The 22,528-nt window shown below is 37.5% G+C and overlaps 1 protein-coding gene across 1 annotated transcript in view; it reads left to right on the top strand.

Moving 5' to 3' along the window:
- Positions 1–22,528, top strand: part of adgra1b (adhesion G protein-coupled receptor A1b) — a 115,590-nt gene that overhangs the window by 67,321 nt on the left and 25,741 nt on the right. Inside the window, exons 13-15 of the mRNA XM_039649272.2 lie at positions 2,620–2,809; positions 3,162–3,370; positions 19,275–19,402. Of these exons, the coding sequence (XP_039505206.2) occupies positions 2,620–2,809; positions 3,162–3,370; positions 19,275–19,402 (527 nt within the window). The remainder of the gene's footprint in view (positions 1–2,619; positions 2,810–3,161; positions 3,371–19,274; positions 19,403–22,528) is intronic.

Genomic DNA, 22,528 nt, shown 5'->3' on the forward strand with positions numbered 1-22,528 from the left:
AATCGTTTAATAAAGTTCCACAGCATATATTAGCATAATTATTTGGCCTTATGGTGAGTTGCAATGGCGTTGTTTCAAATACCTTGGACTTCCACACCACAAAGTGCAGGGTAAAAGGAAAGGAAATGATTTCGAGTGATTTATACAAACTCTTCAATGATTCAAAGATTCGGATGCAGAGTTTTGCCCATAAAACACAGGAAAAAATCCCACGAGTGTGTTAGTGATTCACATTTACATTTTCAAAGAATGTCCAAATCTAATTTTCTAATATTCTGTGTGAAATCTCCTCTTTAATCCAGATTTGTACTGTAGAGCGGCCAGTTGGCATGACAACGCTTTATTATCTTTCTGTGAGTTATGCAACATGAATTCCTCAAAAGCAAGCGAGTTTGTAAATGAGTTTGATTTGGTCGTGTTCCTCAAACCCCACGGCTTCACATCCAAGTGTGTTTAAAGTGTGTGCTAATAAAGAGCCAGGACTGAATCACATGCTTTACACACTCTAAACACTCAAATTTGGGTCAAATGTGGACAAACCAAGCCGTTTAACCCAATGTTTGGTCCATATTTAACCCAAAATTGGGTTAAAACAACCAATTTTTTTAGTGTGTAGGATAGTGTTTATGCATAAAAAACCTCTAGTTCTCCAGTTAGAATATTAATATCCGCGTCCTCAACTATAATTCAGTCTCATTGTATATTTAATATTTCAAGATGAACATATAAGCAGCTTTGCTTTATTATCCATACATCAGTTGTGTGAGTATCAGATATGATCATCCAGCGTTTGAGGAAGGTTTATTTGTTCATCTCTCAATCATCACTGTATTGCATTATTATTATTATTATTATGTGTTTTAAAACTACAGAGCTTTGATCATAAAACTAAATCATCTTAAGACATATTATTGATATTTATATGCACTTTATGTAAGTATGCTATACTATTATAAAGATCTCACACTCTAAAAAATGCTGGGTTGTTTTAACCCAATTTTGGGTAAAATATGGACAAACCCAGCCATTGGGTTAAAAATTGAATTTAAAAATGTAACCCAATGGCTGGGTTAGTCCATATTTTACCCAAAACCCAGCATTTTTTAGAGTGCATTACAAGCATTCACATAATTATATATTATGAATATTAATATAGTCCTCTATCATTAAAGATCCGGTTTAATGAATTGTTCCTTTAAAACACATTTTCTGACTGTTATTTCCCATGTCAGGCTGTAATTGATCGAGATATCTGACATCTTAGTTTCTTTCAAGGTTTTTTCTCTTTAATCTTTGAAACGATGTGCATTATAAGTGTGTTAATGCACCGAATAACCTCTTCATATGAAGCGTTGTGTATAGTTTTATAAGAGCGGAAGTGTTTGCGTCCAATGAGAGGAGGAATATCTGCTGTCCTTGGTGCTGAACTGAAGAGCTGAGGACACACACACACACACACACACACACACAGAGGAGCGAGATGTTTCTGCACATGAACAGCAGTGCTGCATTGAAGAGCTGAGGACACACACACACACACACACACAGCAGTGCTGCATTGAAGAGCTGCTGGAATGTAATGTGGACGCTGCAGTGCACTCTGGGTAAAAGGCGTGAGTCACGTATGCTAATGGTGTGGTCTCTGAAGAGGCGTCTGGTTTTGTGAATGAAACTCGCCAGACGAACAGACGAACGCTGACTGGAGCGCTTCTCAGAGATATATTACAGACATCGGTGTTCATTCGGGGACGTTCTGTGTTTGCTGGGTACACACACTTAAGATTAAACACTCACACAGACACACACACTCACTGTCTCTCTCTCTTTCTCACAGTCACACTCAATGACCCTCACACATAGAGAGATACACACATGTGAGAGTGTGTGAGTGTTTAATGTGTTGAACAAGTGGCAGCATTTGTTTGTTTGTTTGTTGTTTTTTGAGAACCAAATAATAAGTTCTAGAAACAGTCTTCTTGGCTTTTATTTTTTTGCAACCATAAAATAACGTTTCCAGAATATTGCACGGAGGTTTTTTTTTTTTTTTAAATAACCAAAAAATATCTCAGAATGCAGAATGAATTATTATGAATAATATTTCGCAACCATAAAATAACTTTCCCAGAACACACAGTATCTGTCTATGCACATTTATTTTATTATTTTTATACTAGCATTAATTATAATCACCCAGCTAAATCATTTTAAAAGTGTTTTTGGATTCGGCACACTCTAAAAAATGCTGGGTTGTTTTAACCCAATTTTGGGTCAAATATGGACAAACCCAGCCATTGGGTTACATTTTTATATTACATTTTTAACCCAATGTTTGAGTTTGTCCATATTTGACCCAAAACTGGGTCCAGCATTTTTTAGAATGCACATCTCGCCTTCATAGATGTGTTTTTAAGGCCAAATTGAGATGATTTCCCCCTTGCAAGTCCGGCTATTCTAACACATGATGATGGTGATGATGATGATGATGATTTATCAGCCTGTGCTGCTGATGTTGGTCAGGATCATTCCCTCTGCGGCAGAGGCAGACACACAGGAGGAGGATAAACCCCTCTTCCTCCTGTCAGATGTGCGCATCTCCTCATAACCCTTTCCCCGTTCCAGAACACGGTGGCCATCGCTTCCATTCACTTCCCGCTGGCTTTCCCCCAGTCTGAGGACAACTCCACCTGTAAGCTGCAGCTGATCGTCTTCCGCAATGGAAAGCTCTTCCCATGCACGGGGAATTCGTCAAATCTCGCGGACGATGGGAAGCGCAGGAGCGTTTCGACACCAGTTGCGTTCACCAAATTAGGTAATGCTGCATTTTTTTCCATGCATATCCACACATATGCATGCATGAGTTGTTTTTAAATGGAAAACGGCATTGCACTCGAGTGTTTAGTCTTATTTAGACATTATGCGATTATGAGAAAACATGCGCGCGCTTGCACGATGTTGCAACAGTTGCGTTGCATTATTACACGAGTTCGAATAAGCGCAATCTAATTTGTTTTGCATCAATTAGACAATAATGCACGTTCATTCCAGAGTGTAATAACGCCCCAGTCGTGCATGTGTGTGTGATTGCATTTGCCAGCTTTCATATGGTTCGTGGATGCATCTCTGGAGCACTTGAGGCTTGACGCAATGTGTTGCTCTCCTAGATGGGTGTAGCCCCGGGAGCCCCGTGCAGCCGGTTACCGTCGCTCTCCGGCACTTCTCGTTGGGTGTAGACCCCACCGCAGCATACTGGGATTTTGACCTGCTTGATGGACACGGTGGCTGGCGCGCGGAAGGCTGTCAGATAACCGGCTCCGCGCACAACACGACCACCATCCACTGCGCGCACCACAACAACCTCGCCGTGCTCATGGTAAGAGTCTCGCGCCCGGAGTCAGTGAGGAGCGTGTGTGTGTGTGTGTGGGTGCACAAGTGTAAATTTCATTTTTGCAAGGGCAAATGGTGTGAGGTGAGGTGTAGATGTGGGTGCACGTGACCCTTCCAGTGCGAAGGACACGAGGTGCGAGCAATACATGTCGCTTCAAAGCAATGCATGTTGCATAGCAATTAATGCACATCCAAAATAACACTTTAGTCAAGACATCTTAAAGAAATATGTGCTGGATTGTTATTTCTATCTAAAATGGCAAAAAAAATAATAATTCACTGTTTAATTCAACACAGTATACCATACATGCATTACAAGTGCACGAATACGAATGAATCTAAACGTGCAAGTAGCCTATGAAAGATTAAAAATAAATAACAAGTAAAGATGCGTCATCATTTGACACAGAACTGTAAAGCAGCATCAGAGGCGCCTCAAGTGCATGTTTTACTCCTGCTTTTATGCAGGACTGGATGTGGAACAGAGCAGCTGAGTAAAGATTCAAACAAGATCCTTCTGGATGAACACAAAATGAGTTTCAGTCTATCCAGTCGGGTTTTATTCGATTCGTGATGCATCCCATTTGGATTGCTTCCAATTATGCTAGAAATACCAATAGAAACCCGCGAGGATTTATTCGTCTGTGGGGAAGGAGCGCAGAAAGCCCTTATACAACAAGTTTTCCTTAAAGGCACATCGCTGGATTTCCTGCATCATCATCATCATCATCAGCCTAGTGGCGACCGAACGGGTTTAGGTTTAAACCTGTGATGAGTGAGCTGTGTGTGGTTTGAGTAGCCTAAGTGAGTAATCAGCGAATGTGTGTGTGTGTGTGTGAGGGCAGTTTGTTCGCCCTCTTCATCCTTCATGGAATCGCGACGGCTTCTTCATGCTCTGCACCGGGACTCATGTTGGGAATATCGCCGCGTGGAAGTGATTTAACGAGGATTTTTCCCGCGCAATGGCATCGGATCGCCCGTAGTGGCGCGAGCTCACGGACGCCGAATGTTCACCGAGGACTGGGACTCCATCGACTGGGAGGTCAGAACGATTTATCATTCGAAATATGACGTGGATGCTTCTGCTGTGAACGTTCCATCGAATTGTATTGGATTGGATTGTAATAAGTGCGATGCTCAGGGAAACAGCGAGTGATGATGATGATGGTGATGATGCGCGAGAGGTGTGTGGAAAATCAAAGTCGATGTTTTGCATTAGACGACTTTAATCCGGATTTAATTGACTCGCGCGTGAAGATGAGATGCGGTGTGTGTGTGAGTGAAAGTGCAGCTGTTCTCGAGATGCTTCAAACTTCACGCGTTAAAGAACGGCTTTTGTTGCATTGCCATTCAGATGCTGTTTATTGTGCATGTGAGCGTGTGAAAGAAAGCGTGTGTGAGAGTGAGAGAGAGAGCTGATGCAGTCACCACACCCGCAGTCCGCAGTGTCTGAGAAAGAGAGGCTTTCAACCCGTTCGCGACACACGTTTATAACGTGACCCCGAGCTCTCCGTGAACGCGGATCTGCGGATCTGGACCTGTTGCTCCGTTTCCTCACCGCCGCAGCTTCAGTTCTGCTGAGATCTCTGTGTTCTCCACCAACACACTCACACTCCTAGAGGGATTTCATCTTGTTAAATGATAAAGATTTTTCGGCCTATTTTTGTGCATTTAATCTAAATCTGAGCCGCTCACTGATAGAATATTGGTGCTCTGATACTATGATCAAATCATTCGAATATGACCAAATATTACCCTTTTATCTGATAACGGAAACTGTTTTTTTCCCCCAAAGGTTTCTGAAACTGATTGCTATAGGCATTATGCACAACTTACTTCCGCATTCTCTGTAAAACAGGTCGAATCGCTTCCGGTCCTGGTCTTTTGTATGTTTTTCATGAAATTTTTTGAGGTTTTACTCAAGATAACTTAAAAGGAGCGAGCAAAGATTAGCATAAACAATATCCCTCACATGTGCAGATTAATATTTAAACGTTTTATATTTTTTATTCTTCACAGTAACGTTTAGATATTTAAATGGAATAAAACGCCAATAACAAAGTGAACTAGTTAGGTTAGCTGATTACCTTAAATATCCATAGATATCAGTCAGTTCTTACGGCCGTTAACACTTTCTCTGACAAGCGGATGCGATGAGACCCGTTTTCCGGTTTGGTCACGTGACGCACGGCATAAAGCCTATTGGTATAAACATTATGAATTACCAAATTTGGTTTGAATCTGTTTTATGAAAATAACACAAAAAGGTACAATAATACAATTTTGGTCTGTTTTGTGGAGAATACGACAAAACTACTAATGTTTACTGTATGCATCTGAGATTAAAGTAGTTCAGAAAGCCAATTGCCTTGATCTGATCTGGGATAAAGCCTTCAGTCGTGCATCATAACGTGTTTATTGACATTGTGATTTACTGTATTTTATTGTTGTTCGCGCAACTTCCCTTATCTATTACAGTGACTTGCTGACATGCTTGTTTCTGATCAGAAAAAAATTCGACTTTCTTTCTTTCTTTCTTTCTTTCTTTCTTTCTTTCACGCAAGTATTCTGGAAAATTGTCTTTTGTCGGTTAGCTGGGTAGCTTTAATCTCAGATGCATTTTTACAGTAGATCATCAGTAGTTTTGTCATATCCTCCATAAAACAGAGCGAAACGTAATAGTATTGTGTGTGTGTATTACACGCCAAAAAGTGCATATCATATGCATTTTTGGCGTATAAATGACACGAGAAATTAAATTTGTGGTATAGATACGTCCTTTCGTGAGATCGGGCTGAATATTTGGTCATATTCAGATTATGAGTAATAATCTAATTATTAAATATATATAGATCTGGTTAATTGACAGTGCAGACTAAATCAAGAATGAAGGAAGAGAATAGCAAGAAATCCCATATTTGTGTATGACGTGGATGTTTCCACGGATAATAATTCAGATTCAGATAATAATGTTTGCTATATAATGCTGATGCACACACAGCTCTGATATTTAGAAGGTAGATAATTGATAGAGGCCGTCATTAAGTCTTTGCGATGCAGCCATTTTGTGTGTGTGTGTGTGTGTGTGGTTGAAGGAGATGTAATCGAGGAGAACAGGTCTGGACTCTGCTGAGGACATGAAGGTTGTGTAATGCACATTCAGCTGTGTGTGTGTGTGTGTGTCCTTCACCTTGACATCACCGGTCTCACACACACCTGCTCCAAGCAAACGCCTGACGATTCCTCAATCCCACTTCTTCGTTGTGCTCTGCATGACGGGATAGGCACTCAATGTTATGAATGTTAAAGAATAGATGTGTCTCTTTTGTAAGCTTCATATTCATCATAAAAATGAATCAGAAAAACAACAGATCACTCTTCACCAGAGAGAAACTGACCAATGAGAGATGGTCTCTCTCTCTCGGTCACTAACGCCCTGTTGACCTTGTCCAATCAGATCTGATATTTCGACATATTTTGAGTTCTGAATATTACAGTTTCATACTTCTGTTTGATCTCAAAAGATCAAAGAATTTAATTTCTCCGCACAAATGTTTCTGGACGTTCACCCAAAAATGAAAATTCTGTCAGTGTTGTTCCAACCCCGTAAGACCTTCGTTCATCTTCGCAACACAAATTAAGATATTTAAGATATTAAGATCAATCCTGCATACTAGTCCATAGGCTTCTTGAGGGAATGACTAGAAAAGTCATTAAAGACATCGTTAAAATAGTCCAAGTGACTCAATCTTAAGTTTATCAAACGACGAGAACACTTTTTGTGCGCAAAAACAAACAAAAATAAAGATTTTATTTCAACTATTGTTTTAATTTACTGTATTTTATTTTTATCATAATTTTTTATTTTTCATTATTTCTTATTTTTTATTCTAAACTGTTTTAATTATTCTGATTTATTTTGATTATTTTAATTTCTTCTATGTAAAGCACTTTGAATTGCCATTGTGTATGAAATGTGCTATAAATAAACTTGCCTTGCCTTGCCTATTGGTTTATTTCTCCGTCTGCGCGAGTCAGGTTACTAGTTTAATAGCGTAAGCTTCTGTTATTGTACGTCACACGCATCACACACATGACCAGCGTCGGCCAATAGTGAGCCTTCGTGTGACGTAGCTTTATACGCAATCACACTACGCTAACTGACTACAGGCTCATGGAGAAGGAAGTGAATAGTTGAAATAAAGTCGCTATTTTTGTTGTTTTTGCGCACAAAAAGTGTTCTCGTCGTTTGATAAAGTTAAGATTGAGCCCCTGTAGTCACTCGGACTATTTTAACGATGTCTTTAATGACTTTTCGAGTCATTCCCTCAAGAAGCCTATGGACTATGCAGGAGCGATCTTAATATCTTAAATATCTTAATTTGTGTTGCGAAGATGAACGAAGGTCTTACGGGGTTGGATTTTTGGGTGAACTAACCCTTTAATATAGCCTAATGCACGATATTTTTGAGAGGGAATTTGACAAAGTTTTGAAGTAGAAGACTGAAGATATTTTCTTCTAAAAGAAGTGTTTTTATCCGTAAATTCTTGATGATTATGGCTGTGAAAGCTTGTTTGCGTCTGGTGGATTTCAGCCGTTTGCTGATGCTTGTGTTTAAATGCTGATTGTTTTTGCTCTGAATAATCAGCTCCCATTGGTTAGATCCATCACCGATTGGCCGTCGTCAGCAGATCGGTGGTGTTCGAGCGCCGTTCTCCTGACAGAGGCTTGATACGGATGTCTTCCACAAATTACATTGCTTCAACCTTTTGTCATTGGAGTGAGCGATGCGCCTTTATAGATGGGAATCTCACAGATGAGCGTATAGTCGCTTTAGTGAGAGAGTTTATTCCTGTACGCAAACGTGGTTTTTGTTGTGGATTCGTCTGGTTTTTGTGATGGTTTCAGTGCTCAGAGTCACTTTGATTGTCATTAACTGTCACGATTCGGTGTAGTCATGTGATTCTGCCATGTGTCTGGTCATTGGATAATCGCCTGTTCATTGTTCACAGGTCTCGTGTGTTTGAGCCCTCATGTTTGCCATGTGTCCTGGTCAAGTATTGTTTTCGGTTTTGTTTCATGTCATGTTTTGAACCTGTTACACGTTCATTTTTATTTATTTATTTCTTCCCCTTGATGCGTTCTGACACATCATGATGTTTAAGGTCAGTTTGAGTAGTTTGACTTGTTTCAGTTTAACGTCATTGACTACCAAAAGAGTCCTTTTATTTATTATTCAATTTAATTTAATTTGATATATTTCCAGATACCTTCTGGTGCGTCAGTTTAGCGTTTAGGGGCGCGTTCAGTTTATTTTACATCAGAATTTTATTTTTGGTTTTATTTTATTTATACTTTATCACGTCACTTTAATGTTTAGGGTCAATTTCAGCAAGTCATTAGTAGTTTGACGACCTAACGAGTCTATTTATTTTATTTAGCATTAGCATTAGGGGTAAATTGGGTCACTTTTAGTAAGGCCTTTTTCTTGATTTTATTTCCAGATATTTTCTGCATGTGTGTCAGTTTAACATTTACTTTGAGTTAGCAGTTGGTAGTTTGACTAAAGAGTCTTTTGTTTATATTTATTTATTATTATTTTTATCTATATTTTTAGTTGATGATTATCCTAATTAGATATTTCCGGGTGAGATAGGACCCCTACACCCTCTCAGGGGGTTAATTCTGCAATAATGACCTCCTGACTGCTCGTTATCTCTTTAAATCAAACGAACGCTTTAAACGGACGGGATCGATGTCAGGACGGGAGTGAGTTTAGGCAGATGTCGCCATATATCACTTTTGTGGGTTTTCTCTATCAGTAGAGTCCTCTTGCTCCTCTGATGGGATGTGAAATGAGTTTTGCTCAATGTGAACCACAGCCTCCAGAGACACAGTGGATTTGACCTATTGACCTCTGAGCCGCTGACCTTTGACCCTAAGTGGTTCGGTCAGAACCGTTTCTAGGGTCCGTTTAATATGCGGCTACAGTGCTTCTGCTTAAGTTTGCAATGACGTCGTCAAGTATAATTTAACATTAATAAACATTTTTAATGTTTATAATACCTGAATGTATTCTAGTCCACATTGAGCAGATTACAGCTGGGCGATAATATAAACGATCAACCAGATAAGATTTATTATGTAGTAAATGTGTGAGTGTTCTGCATACTGTATTTTATTTTATTCTATTTATCTGTATTTTTTAGGGCTGTGAAACGATTAATCGCGATTAATCGCATCCAAAATAATAGTTTGTGTTTACATAATAATATATGTGGGTGCACTGTGTATAATTATTTTATATAAATACACACACATGCTTGTAAATATTTAAAAAATATTTAAGTATTTACTCACTGTATATAGATTTTTATATAATTTATATTATATATAAATATTTTATATATAAATAATATTTTTTTTCTTAAATATACATGCATGTGTGTGTGTGTGTATATATACGTATATATACACAAAATATTTATACACAGTGCACCCACATATATTATGTAAAAACAAACTTTTATTTTGGATGCGATTAATCACGATTAATCGCTTGACAGCCCTAGTATTTTTAAATAATTAGGTGTTCAAGCACGAAGTGCTGAAAACCTATTGTATTTGCTAGAAAGAAAGAAAAAATCCCCTAAAACGCATCGTGCAGCCCAAACCGTAAGGGCTGGAGCTGTGAAACTTTGTCAGATGGTAGGGCCTCGAATTGGAGTAGTATGAAGCTGCAGACTCGGAGACCTGCATCTACAGTCCCCCTGCACCCAGAGTCCCGCATTCTCAGACCCCTCGTTTTTCGAGTCAGCGCCTACTATCAAATTGTATCAGATAAACAGAACCTAAGCCAAAACGTGACTAGGCTGTCTTCAATTTTATTTAGAGAATCGTAATAGCTCGTTTGATTTATTTTTTAATAGAACTAATTTAGCTAATCGATACAACATAAGAATAGTCCATTTAATATTTGTAAAGGTAGTTTGTAAGATTTGAGCCGTTATGTTTTTTCGCCCTCTTTACCCCGAAAATATTTTGATAGCTAACGTTAGCCTTTAACCTCGGACTTTTTTATATGTCATAAATGCTGCAGTTATTTTTACTGCCCATTTTGTGCCCCCATATATCTCAAACCCACAAAGTTGTCCAAAGTTCAAAAACATCTCAAGGGACACTTCTACAGTCAGAGCAGTGCAACATGAATTTGAATTTTTTTTCTTTCTTTTTGAAAGATCATAAGACATGTGCTATCGTATCCAGTACACCATACATCGATGGAGTTGCCCCTTCCGATTCCAGCAACATATCATTTTATGATTATGCAAAGCGACTTATAAATGAGTTTTTTTAATGCAATTAAAGACGAAAAGTAAAGTCACGAACACAGTTTGTTCTTCCTTTTTTCTTTACAGTAAGATGATGTTTAGGTGATCATTAAATAAAGTAGCCTACTGAATTGTTTATTATTGGTGTTTTGTCTATTCTGATTTATTTTGCTTCGCATTCAAAATATCAAAAAACAGATTTTGTTATGTTAGCATGGTAATGTTAATTAGACCATTATAGGTTGAACTGAAAGAAAAAGTGGAATTTGAATTTTGAATAAAAAAAAAATATATAAAAAAACAAAACATTGTAGCAATAAAATATCACATAGACTATTTTTCAGAAGATAGTTCAATCTGTAATTGTATCCCTTCCATCAGTAACAATGAGTTTTTTGGCACCTGCATTAAGCAGGGAACGCAAATATTTATTGGATAATTTATTTGAAGACCGTAATATTGCATCCTATTGTTTTTAATTGCATTTGGATAAGCGTAAACTGCACTCTGTGTGCGGGTGTTATTCGATCTTTTGAACAGCAGGAGGCGCTTTGTTCGAAAAATGAGGGGTCTGAGAATGCGGGACTCTCGGTGGGGGACTGTAGATGCAGGCTCCGAGTCTGCAGCTTCATAATATTGTCGAATTGTGGAGAAGCTATCAGAGTATGACCCCGATTAGCCCATAGGTGGCGCTACAGCAGCCAAAAGTACTAAATTGCTCATAACTCCTAGACGGTTTGACTTAGCTTCAATGTTTTTACACCACTGTAATCCCTGGCTCAAGACGGACAAGATGTATATCTCGGATTTCCATTTGGAGCAAAACAAAATTTGTTATTTCGGTTTTTGTCCAAAACCCACTTTTGCGAACTAGTCCCTGGTTTTTTGCCCAATACTATTCTCTGGACTCTCTAGATAAATAATTATCGAAAAAAAGTAGAACTTTTGCTTTTGATTGGCTATAACAGGGTCGTTTACAAAAGGGATGGGACAAAATGCACCCAAAATCATATAAATCCTAAAGGAAAACTGATGAGAAATTGATGAGCATATGTCTCATAACATGCTGAAGAAGCATGCACAGTTTCATGGAGATCGGACCATAGGTGGCACTATAACTGTTAAAAAGCTTTAAAACCATGTATTTCCAAATTGCCTGTATTGATTGTAAATGGTGTTTTACATCTATTATGTCCGTGGATAAATGCATGTTAAATAAAATTAAATGCCTTAAGTTTCAATTTTTTTTTGCTTAAAAGCCTGAACTGCTTGAACACCGATAAATGCTGCTTGCAGCTTTAATTTATATTATTTTTATTTACATATATATTTTTCGACATATTTTTTAAAAAGTAATGTAAAGCATCATCATTATCATTAGGGTTTTTAGGGGTGAAACATGAGCATGGTGTTTACGTGGGGATTCATGTTTAAATACTAACGTTCAGTATTTCTGCACACACACACACACAGTTTCCGCTAATTTCTCGAGTGTGTTCTGCGCAGCAGTAATTAAATGAGTGCTGAATACACCACATTATGCATCAGACTTGTTCGGAGTAATGAAATTTTATTACAGTGACTGGAACGAGCAGGCGTACGGCAGAGACCAGCTGATGAGTGACATTTATGAGTGAAGCTCGGTGTGTGTGTGTGTGTGTGTGAGGAGCGCTTATGGACTGTTGAATAATTAGAGCAGTAAAAGCGATGGATTGTTGCTCTTCTGGGTGATAAGGATTGTGGGTAAATGAGTTCTGTGTAACCGAGAGTCGTCCTGTTCTGGTTTGATTTGCATCATGGGATTGTTCCTCTGGCGTGAGCGCTTCATGTGTGACGCCGGAGCCCCGCCGCGTGTGTGTGAGGCGTCTCAGGATCATTAAAACACACACTCCGCATGAGGGTCGTTTAAGGGGAAGCAGAACCTGTTAGAACGCTCGTGTTGATTTAGTGGAGCTGCGTATTCCTGCATCGTTATACAACACTAATTACATCATCATTCACAACTATTTAAATAAGGGGAGAAAACTCAAGTAGTGTGACGGGTGTGTGTGTGTGTGTGTGTGTGTGTTACAGAAGTGTGGCGAGTCTGTGTGTTTCTCTGTATATGTGTGTTTCAGTGTTATGGCGGGTCTGTGTGTGTGTGTTACAGTACTGTGTGTGTTACAGTAGTGTGTGTGTGTGTGTGGCAGGTCTGCTGTAGGGCAGTTGGAGAGATGTGTGGTTCAGTCACTCAGTCTTCGTTCAGCTTTGGTGACGTTCATGACTGGAGATCAGATCTGTGTGTGTGTGTGTGTGTGTGTGTGTGTGTGTGTGTGTCGACAGCATCAGCGTTTCAGACTTATACACTTATCAGTCTTGAAGGAACAGTTCTCACCAAAATGAAACGCTTTATCATTATATCATTATTTCACAATTTGATTGATTGATTTTACATTTAAAAATATATATTTATCATATTCCATTATAATTATTATTTTGCATTATAATAACAATAAATTATGAGATATTAACTCACTATCTAAACGTTCGCAGTTGTAGATTGTAGAATCATTATTTGAAGGAGGAAAAAGCTCCTGTAATACTTTGATTAATGTGTGTTAGTGAGTCCTCGTGTGTGTGTGTGTGTGTGTGTGTGATGGTAACACCCGTCCCGCGGGGCACATGAGCGATGCGCCGGACTATCAAACCTGAAATCTAATCTGTGTGTGGAGATGACCCTGGAGCGGGCCGCACCGCCGTCCTAATGAGCGGCCCACATCTACATGTGTTCGGGACGGTGGAGAAGAGTGTGTGTGATTGGGCCGACAGAAGAGTGTGTGTGATTGGGCCGTCATGCACGACATAATCAAAGAGTGCGGAGCGACTGCACAGAGACAGCGGTGTGTGTGTAAGGCCACGCTCAAATGATGATGGATTCTGGGCCGCACAATCTCGTGTCTTATCAACATGTTTTGCCAAGAAGGGCCAAATGTTCTTGCTCGATGTCTAAATCTAATGTTTGTCCTTTGGGAATCTCTTGAAAATACGTCCCGCTCACATTTCAGCCCATTTTTTTTAAATATGAGGGTGTGCTACGTTTTCTCTGTGTTGTTGTGGAGGAATAAACCGATGACAAACACAGTCTGCTCGCTGTAATGTAGAGCCCGACCGGTAAAGGATTTTGAAGGCCGATACCGATACAAATATTTCTGGGTTTTAAAATCCGATATTCCGATATTATCGGCCGATATTAGGCATTTTCCAAACTATCGGTATCGGCAGTTATAATTAATATTTCAAAAGTAAAATTAAAACGGACGAAACATGCTTGAACCATGTCATGAGTGTTGGAGTTGTATAGTTTGTCCACCAGAGGGCGCTCTACACTCGTTGAGTTGGTCATTGCTTGAATAACAATTAAAAGATCATCCCCATCAGTTCTCTAAACTCAAATAAGCAACAAAATTTGTGACGATCATGTCCAGTTTTGCTGTTAAATAAGCCGAGAGTGTTTAGCTAGTAATAGTTACGTTACGTTACGTTGTTACAGAGTAGTCGACTGACTGTCCTTTTAACTTTTGACGACGTGACTGAAGTATTTCTTTAATAGCGCGTGACAGTTTTAGCAATGAGACGAATCATCTCTCCTCGGCCTGTTATATTGAACATGTATGTTTTACAATTTGCAGTATGATGTAATCCATTGCTAAATTATGGCTCATTATAGTCTAGCTAACCATAAAGCTAGCTAATGCCGCTATCATCAGTCTGATCTGATGTGACAATAAAAGAAACAAGTTTCTTTTTAAAATGCATTATCATATTATTTTAGTTAAAACTCATTAATAACTACAAATAACTAATGTTAGGGAAATCTGTTCATGTTTTGTTGCGCGTTTCTGAAAAAAATAAAATAAATATCGGCCGATATATCGGAATATCGGATTTTAAAACCAACAATTATTTGTATCGGTATCGGCCTTCAAAATCCTTTATCGGTCTGGCTCTAGTCTATATAATATATTAGTTTCACCTTTTAAGTTGAATTACTGAAATAAATGAATTTTGGACCATATTCTAATTTTGAGAGTTTCACCTGTATTTGGATATGACTATAACAACTGGAGAATTGAACAGCGGCGTATCTGACCTGGAATAACCAGCATGCTCACGGACACAAACGTGTGTGTGTGTGTGTGTGTGTATATGTGGAGATGCGTGAGAAATCATGCATAATGCATATGAACACTATCTGTGGCACATTAGACTCATTACATGCAAAGTGAGATATTTCAAGCCTTTATTTGTTATAATTGTGATGATTATGGCTTTTATGAAAACCTTTTCTAATTTTGACTTTGCCGTTTTCATATCTGTAAGCCATAATCATCAAAATTATAACAAATAAAGGCTTGAAATATCTCACTGTGCATGTAATGAGTCTATATAATATATATTTGTTTCACATTTTAGGTTGAATTACTGAAATAAATGAACTTTTGCACCATATTCTAGTTTTGAGTTTCACCTGTATCTAGTTGGTTCTTCTGTAAACTGTTGTTCATTATTAATTCAGTCAATCGTAGCTCTTGGGATGTTGTGAGATCGTTCGTATCATTTACATATTCTGCTGATAAACCTGTCACACACACACACACACACACACACACACTCCTCCAGCGCTTCTGTGTCTGATTGATAGTTTAGACTTGTACAAACGTCCTCCTTCAGCTCGAGTCTTTCTGTGTCGAATCTCTGATTTTATCAAGAATAACTTTGATATTGTTAGTAATATTTCAGCAGCTTTACTTGATTATCATCATCATTTATTATAAAAATATTATAAGAGTCTCTTAATCATCACTTTAAAAATAAAGCTTTGATCATAAAACTATCATCTTTCTACGACATATTATTGACAGATATTGATATTTATAAGCATTTTATGTAAGTATCATTGATTTTCTTCTTTTTGTCCATATTAATATCTGCATCTGCTGCATATTTTGAATCTGTGAATAAATCTGAGCTGTTTTTCCTCCATATTTGAGCCATAAAATCACATTTTGACCATTAATTTAATCCGTTCAGTTGTGAATGAGTATGAATGCCGGACATTTTTATCCACAAATGATATATTTGAGGCTGTGCCGGACCGTAGTGTGTAATTATTCAATCATTTGTCGTCATATTTCTGTGATTTCTCAGTTTTCTTTATTAAACCACACATCAGTTAACTTAACTTTTCATTTTTTTACTCTTCATATTACGTTTGATTTCTTTAGGAATGTATGACGTAAACAACAACAGTTACATCGTTAATGTGGGATAATAACAATGATGATGTGTAATGATTGTGTTCTTCATTTGAGTGCATGAGAAATCCAGCATTTGTTTTATGATGTTATTAATAATCATAATAATGTTGAAGTGTGGATATCTTGTGCTCGTCTGATCTCAGATTTAGTTTAGATGCTTTTTCTAAGTTTTCATAACAGCCCGTTTCATAAGAGGATCAAGCCTGCGAATGTTCAGGCCGCCAGCCAGAGGATTTGATGGTGTGTGTGTGTGTGTGTGTGTGTGTTTATAAATCCCTCGCCTAGTTTGTGCAGATGAATATTTACAAGTCTCAGTATTTCTCCCACTCAGACTCGATAAGCGATTGCAAACCTCGTCTCTTTCTCTCTTGATAATAATCGTAATATGTCACTGCTGGTTTCCAGGTGCAGGTCAAAGGTCAGACGATATTCAGGGACACTAATAGATGTCCTCTGATGAAATATCGGAGTATGATTGACTTTGAAACGTTAGATCCTGCTTTAATCGGAGTGTTGCTGATATAAACCCCAGAGATCTGCGATATGATGTGACGGGGTTATGATGAATATGATATTGAGTTATTGTTTCAGTCTCGGCTCAGTTTAGTGTGTCGCTGTCTGATGTGTGTGTGTGGCAGGACAATATCTGGTGTTTGCTTAATGATATAAAAAGATGAATGATTGTTTCAAGATGTTTGTAAGAGGAGAATCAGGGAATGTTCCTCTCTTACAGAGTTATGGATCACTGGATCTCATTCATGGTCAATTTTTTGGTTGTATTAAAGAAAAATTTTGCTGATAACTTACTCGCCCCCGTGTCATCCAAGATGTCCATGTCTTTCTTTCTTCAGTGGAAAAGAAATGAAGGTTTTTGATGAAAACATTCCAGGATTTTCTCCATATAATGGACTTCAATGGGGTCCAAACGGTTCAAGATCCAAAAGACAGTTTCAGTGCAAACTGTTCAAAGGGCTTTAAACGACTCCAGACGATGAATAAGGGTCTTATCAAGCGAAACGATCGCTCATTTAATAAATAAATAACAAAGTTTAAGTTTTATAAGCTCAAATGCTCGCCTTGCTCTGTTCTGTGATGCGCGTTCGTGACTCTCCTGTTCGAACTCGTTCATCAAAATGAACAAATCTTTTTTCGAGTCATTTCGTTCATTCAGAACAAATCAAAGATTTGTTAATTTCATTTTGACTGAAGAAAGAAAGACATGGACATCTTGTATGACATGGGGGCGAGTAAATTATCAGCAAAAGTGTTTTTTAACCTGTTAACTGTCACCCCCCTTTTTTGAATAGACATGAAAATGCACATTTCGAACTTAAATGGTTGTAATTCAAGAATGCTTTGGAATATAGACATATGATTGGTCTTGTTTTAAAGAAGACATTTGGCAGATTTTTGTAGAAGTGAAATAAATTAAGAAAGTGAAACAGAAAAAAAGTTATTGAGGTTTGAGTTTATGGAAATGTACAATGCAAAAATATTAATTATTCATATTTTACATAAAATATATATTTTCAAAACCTGGGCTACTCTAAAATGGCAGAAAAATCAAAGCCAAAAATCTGAACAAGTTGTGTTTCAAATTTTAGGTTGATATCTCAAAAAATGAGCTTTCAGTAAGATTTTGTTTGAGCGCAGTACCAAACTTTTTCACTAGGGCACAATCAGACTCCATTACAGGCCCATATAAGGGCGCCTGCATTTCCATTCGTGTTTTGAGTGATATGAACCATTATTTTCACAATTTTCATACAATTTCTGAAGTAGAGATCCTATTCAGAAGTAGCATGGGAAGTTTGGCAGATTTTGATATGAATTGAACCTCTAAGAAACACATACAAAGAACACGCATGTAAGTCATAGCTAGCTGCCACGTCACAAATGGTGAATTTATTATTTTTTTCTTGATATTTCAAACTTTTCAGACCTTTTTTTTTCCAAAATAATTGAATGGATTCTATCTTTTGAACTTTTGGCATGAAAACAAACTGAGGTATCTACCATTTTTTCATGATTTTTCATGTTTACTGCTATTTTAAAATAAAGGTCTGAACACACCTTATGAGTATGAAAATATTCTTGTTTTATATTGATAAATTATGGCTCCTCTGTAATATATTTTGAAAATCAGTCACCAAATATGCAAACTAGAGATTGTAAGCTTTCAAATGATATATAGTTTGTCAATATTATTTAAGGTATTTACTAAGATATTATTGTTTTAAAAATATAGTGGCAAACGTCCCACCTGTGGGACGGAAGTGAACTACTCCTTTAAATCAAGATGCATTTACTAGATAAAAAGATATTAAGTCTTGTTTTCCTTGTTTTGAAATTAATCAAAATTAAGTTAAAGCATCAAAATGAACTAATCTTTTTTCGAGTCACGACTCGAAGGGTCCTTGATAAGACCCTAATTCATCGTCTGGAGTCGTTTAAAGCCCTTTGAACAGTTTGCACTGAAACTCTCATTTGGACCTTGAACCGTTTGGTCCCCATTGAAGTCCATTATATGGAGAAAATCCTGGAATGTTTTATGAGAGATTTGATCAAAATCGTGACATGTATGATTTCATTATTTTCTGTATGTGTTGTATAAGTAAAATGCCACTTTAAATAAACTCCTAAAAACATTTAACCCTAGATAAATAAACATATGTATTTCAAAATATCCTCAATATCGCCGCAAAACGAGTTAATAACTCCAACAAGGCAGAATATAGTCATGCTGTTCATAATCACTAATAAACAGCCAATAAGATCCTAGTAATATGCAACTAGATAACAGTGAGAATTAAACCCTAAACTAAAGTGTTTCCTATCGGTTTGTTTGCAGAAAGATAAAATGACGTCTTTTCATGGATGTGACGGTGATATTGAATTTCAATTCTTTTAAGGATGTTTCATTCGTCCATGTTCTGAGATTATAAATATAGGTGTTATTTTGTGTTTTATCAACGTTTAGCTCACGGGAAGTTTGAATCTGTGAATATTGCCAACTTTGCATTTCTTTATCTTTATATTTGAGTCCAAGTTCAAACACTATGAAACAGGGACTGTGAGGGAACGCTAAAGATTGGAAAAATATATTTTTCTCCCATCCCAAATTTTTACCACCACAATGTCCCTTTAGGGGCTCCGTACTAAACAATGATTGTGTGGAAAGTGCTCATTTTTTCGCTCTGGTCATGAGTCTGTGTCGTCATGGTAACGGAAACTGATGCTCTCTCTCTCTCTCTCTCTCAGGATCTGAAGAAGGTGCTGTCGTTCCCTCCGTATCCGGGAGAGTTCCTGCATCCGGTGGTTTACGCCTGTACGGCTGTCATGCTCCTCTGTCTGTTCGCCTCCATCATCACCTACATAGTGCACCACAGGTAGGGCATTAAAGACCCCTATTATGATATTTGAAAGGTTCCTAATGTTGTTGTGGCGTCTCCTACAGCAGGTTCACACGCATCTGATGTCAGAAACACTTTATTTCCTCATAATCTCCACTGCAGCGTCAGAGTCTGAAACACTAAGCTCCGCCTCTATGAGAGCTGCTCTGCTCTGATTGGTCAGACAGTAAGCAATCGCTCATTATAATATCTGAATTTCAGCAAATGATACCGTAAAGATTTTGCACTATTGATCTGCTTTAAAGAGCACTTATTCTGCTTTTGTCTCCATGTTCATCTCTCTCTAGTGTGTGATGTTGCTGTTTGAGCATGAAAAAGGATTTGAAGAGTTCAGATGCAAAAGCCTCTAAATGCCATTTGAAATTTTCTTCTTTAATGCTGATTTTTTTTATCAAACTTGTATATTTAAGTTTACTAATTTCACTAAAATGGCAATGATAATTACCTATTAATTGTCATTTAAGTGAAATTACTGAACTTAAATATACAAGTTTGATAAAAATCATCATTAAAGAAGAAAATTTCAAATGGCATTTAGAGGCTTTTGCATCTGAACTCTTCAATTAATCTTTATATCAGTGTTTCTGAACTCCTGGAACGAACACGTCACAATATTCCTCATTATAATAATTAATACGCAGTTAGTTAGTAGTGTGTTGAAACCATAGACTGTGTAGAAAATATGGACGTAGTGTCCGTGACTTTATTGAAGAATGTTTGTAAAGCCCAAAGTGGGCGGAGCCGGCCGTCGCCATCTTGTTAGCGCGTCACTCCCAGATAAACTGGGAGCAGCGAGGCAGTTAGCTGAGGTCATGTGACGCTAACAGACAGCAGAGAAACGGCCAGCGGCAATCCACCTGTCACTCAAGTGGCCACGCCCTTAACTATGCGGGTTTAGTATAATTTAAACGAATGAGTTATAAAAAACAGTCGTCATGAAGGGCAAAATTAGCAATATAGACCAAACCACTTTCGGCTTGTTTTTTTTTCTTCTGTAAAGTTGGGCAGTTTAACATGCGTGTCTCTGGGAGTGAGATATATCCAGCTGAAGAACCGGAAGTGAGGGAGGGGCGGAATTATTATTATTATTGCATTATAGTTATTTTAGCAAGAATGTAAGGACAAAATGGCCCATCATCATTTGATACATTGTAAGTTATATGTATACAAGATTGTTGTTATAAAACAGGCCTAGGGTTGAATTGGACATTTGTATACATTTTTATTGTTTCGTTTAAAACAATGCAGAATTTTCTCTCTCTTTTTTTTAGGTTTTGACATTATTATTTGACACGGAAAAAAAATGCATGCTGCACATGTTCTTGTGAAATAAAGTATATTTTATCCAAAATACCCATGGGTTTTTTTTTTTATTTTATTTTTTTTATTAAACAATCAAAATCATCTTACAAATAGATATCTTCAATTTCAAAACAATTTAAGATTTTTGTAAACACAATAAATAAATAAATATAACATAAAATATCACAGAGGTCTAATGAGTTATCGAATTGTGTATAATTTCGAAAACCTCCAATGCTTGTCTTGTTTTATATCTTTCAAAGCTTTATTATACAAAGTTAACTCCTTCATAAAAAACCAAAAAACGAAGGTCTTACCTTCGTAAATCTACACGTAGCCTATGTATAAACTGATTAGCTAAAATTATTAAACTGTTATACATTAAAATGCCGATAAGTTTCAAGTATTATTTTTTCACCATCATGATCAGGAAGTAACTCATAATACAATGAAACGGATAACTGAAACTATATACAGTCCCTCCAGAAAAACGCGATTATGCGATCGCTGAATTCAATGCAAAATCAGCCAAAGTCCGCATTTTTTCAAATACGCCGCACTTTCGCCGCATAAATTGCCGATTTCCGTGCAAAATATGCGGGGTTTGCATGATTTCATAATCCTCGCATTTTGGTTGCAAAAAAAGTCACATGTATCTTAGCAGAAAGTTAAAAAATGTTCCGTTTGCTTCACATAAGAGCAGCCATTTCCCCCTGTTTCCATGGGAACGTTATGAAGTGACGCAATTACGCGACACCAGACAGACTCGCGGAGGCGATTGACATCTCACAAATCGAACTCGTATAACTGTCTGTCACACGTTCTACCGTCACATTGTTACTTAATAAACAACATAAGATAAAAGAAGTAGCATCAAACTGAAATTACCCGCACACATGGGGCGTTCGAGGCGCACATATAACACTGCAGAGAGTTCAACAGCTCTTAAAGGGGCCACACCTTATTTACACTCATACAGTCTGGAATAAAACAAGATGAGAAATTAAATATTCCCAGCACTTTCTATGATGTAGTATGCTTGCTTATCAAATGAAGTAATGAGAAATGACTCTTACATTAGCCTAGTGAGAACAGGATGTTGGAGGAATCACTTTTTTTTCTCTTTTTCATCAAACCGCAATTTTTGCAAGTTCCCTCAATTTTTGCAAATTCCTGCAATTTCATCGCAAAAAATAAATAAATAAATATATAAATAAATAAATAAAAAAATTAAAAAAAAATAATAATCACAACAATCACAAAAAATCTCTGGTTTTTCTGGAAGGACTAAATACTATTATGGTAAATGTTATATATAAATCGCAAATTTTTTCACAAATTTTTGGAAATTACCACCACAAAATCAGTCATTTTGATCGCAAAAATCACAAAAAAAAAATCGTGAAATCCTGGAGGGACTGTATATACAATTATATTACACAAAATCAATGTTTTAAAATGCTTATTGTACTGAAATGTAGCATCATAACATCCATACGTATAGAGGTTTCATGTTCAATAAGCCGTTTCATGTGTAAAATACCCTCCAAATTACATTAGGTGGCGTTATTAGGTTTCAAACTTAAGCTCCGCCCCTCACTCACGACCCTGGCACTGTTGTTGGTTAGAACGTAACTCCGCCCCTTACTTCCGGCTCTAGCGCTGGGGTTCGGCGTTGGATACTATACATGGGAGTGAGTCTCTTCTGCAGCGCCTCTAGTGGTCAGTGGAGGAACTGCAGTTCAACTCACTCAGCGTTGAGTTTAAGAGAGAGACCGGAAGATTGCCGCTTGGTTGAAA

The sequence above is a fragment of the Pimephales promelas genome, chromosome 11 (genome assembly GCF_988280905.1).
Source record: "Pimephales promelas chromosome 11, fPimPro1.hap1.1, whole genome shotgun sequence".
NCBI classification, from domain to species: domain Eukaryota; kingdom Metazoa; phylum Chordata; class Actinopteri; order Cypriniformes; family Leuciscidae; genus Pimephales; species Pimephales promelas.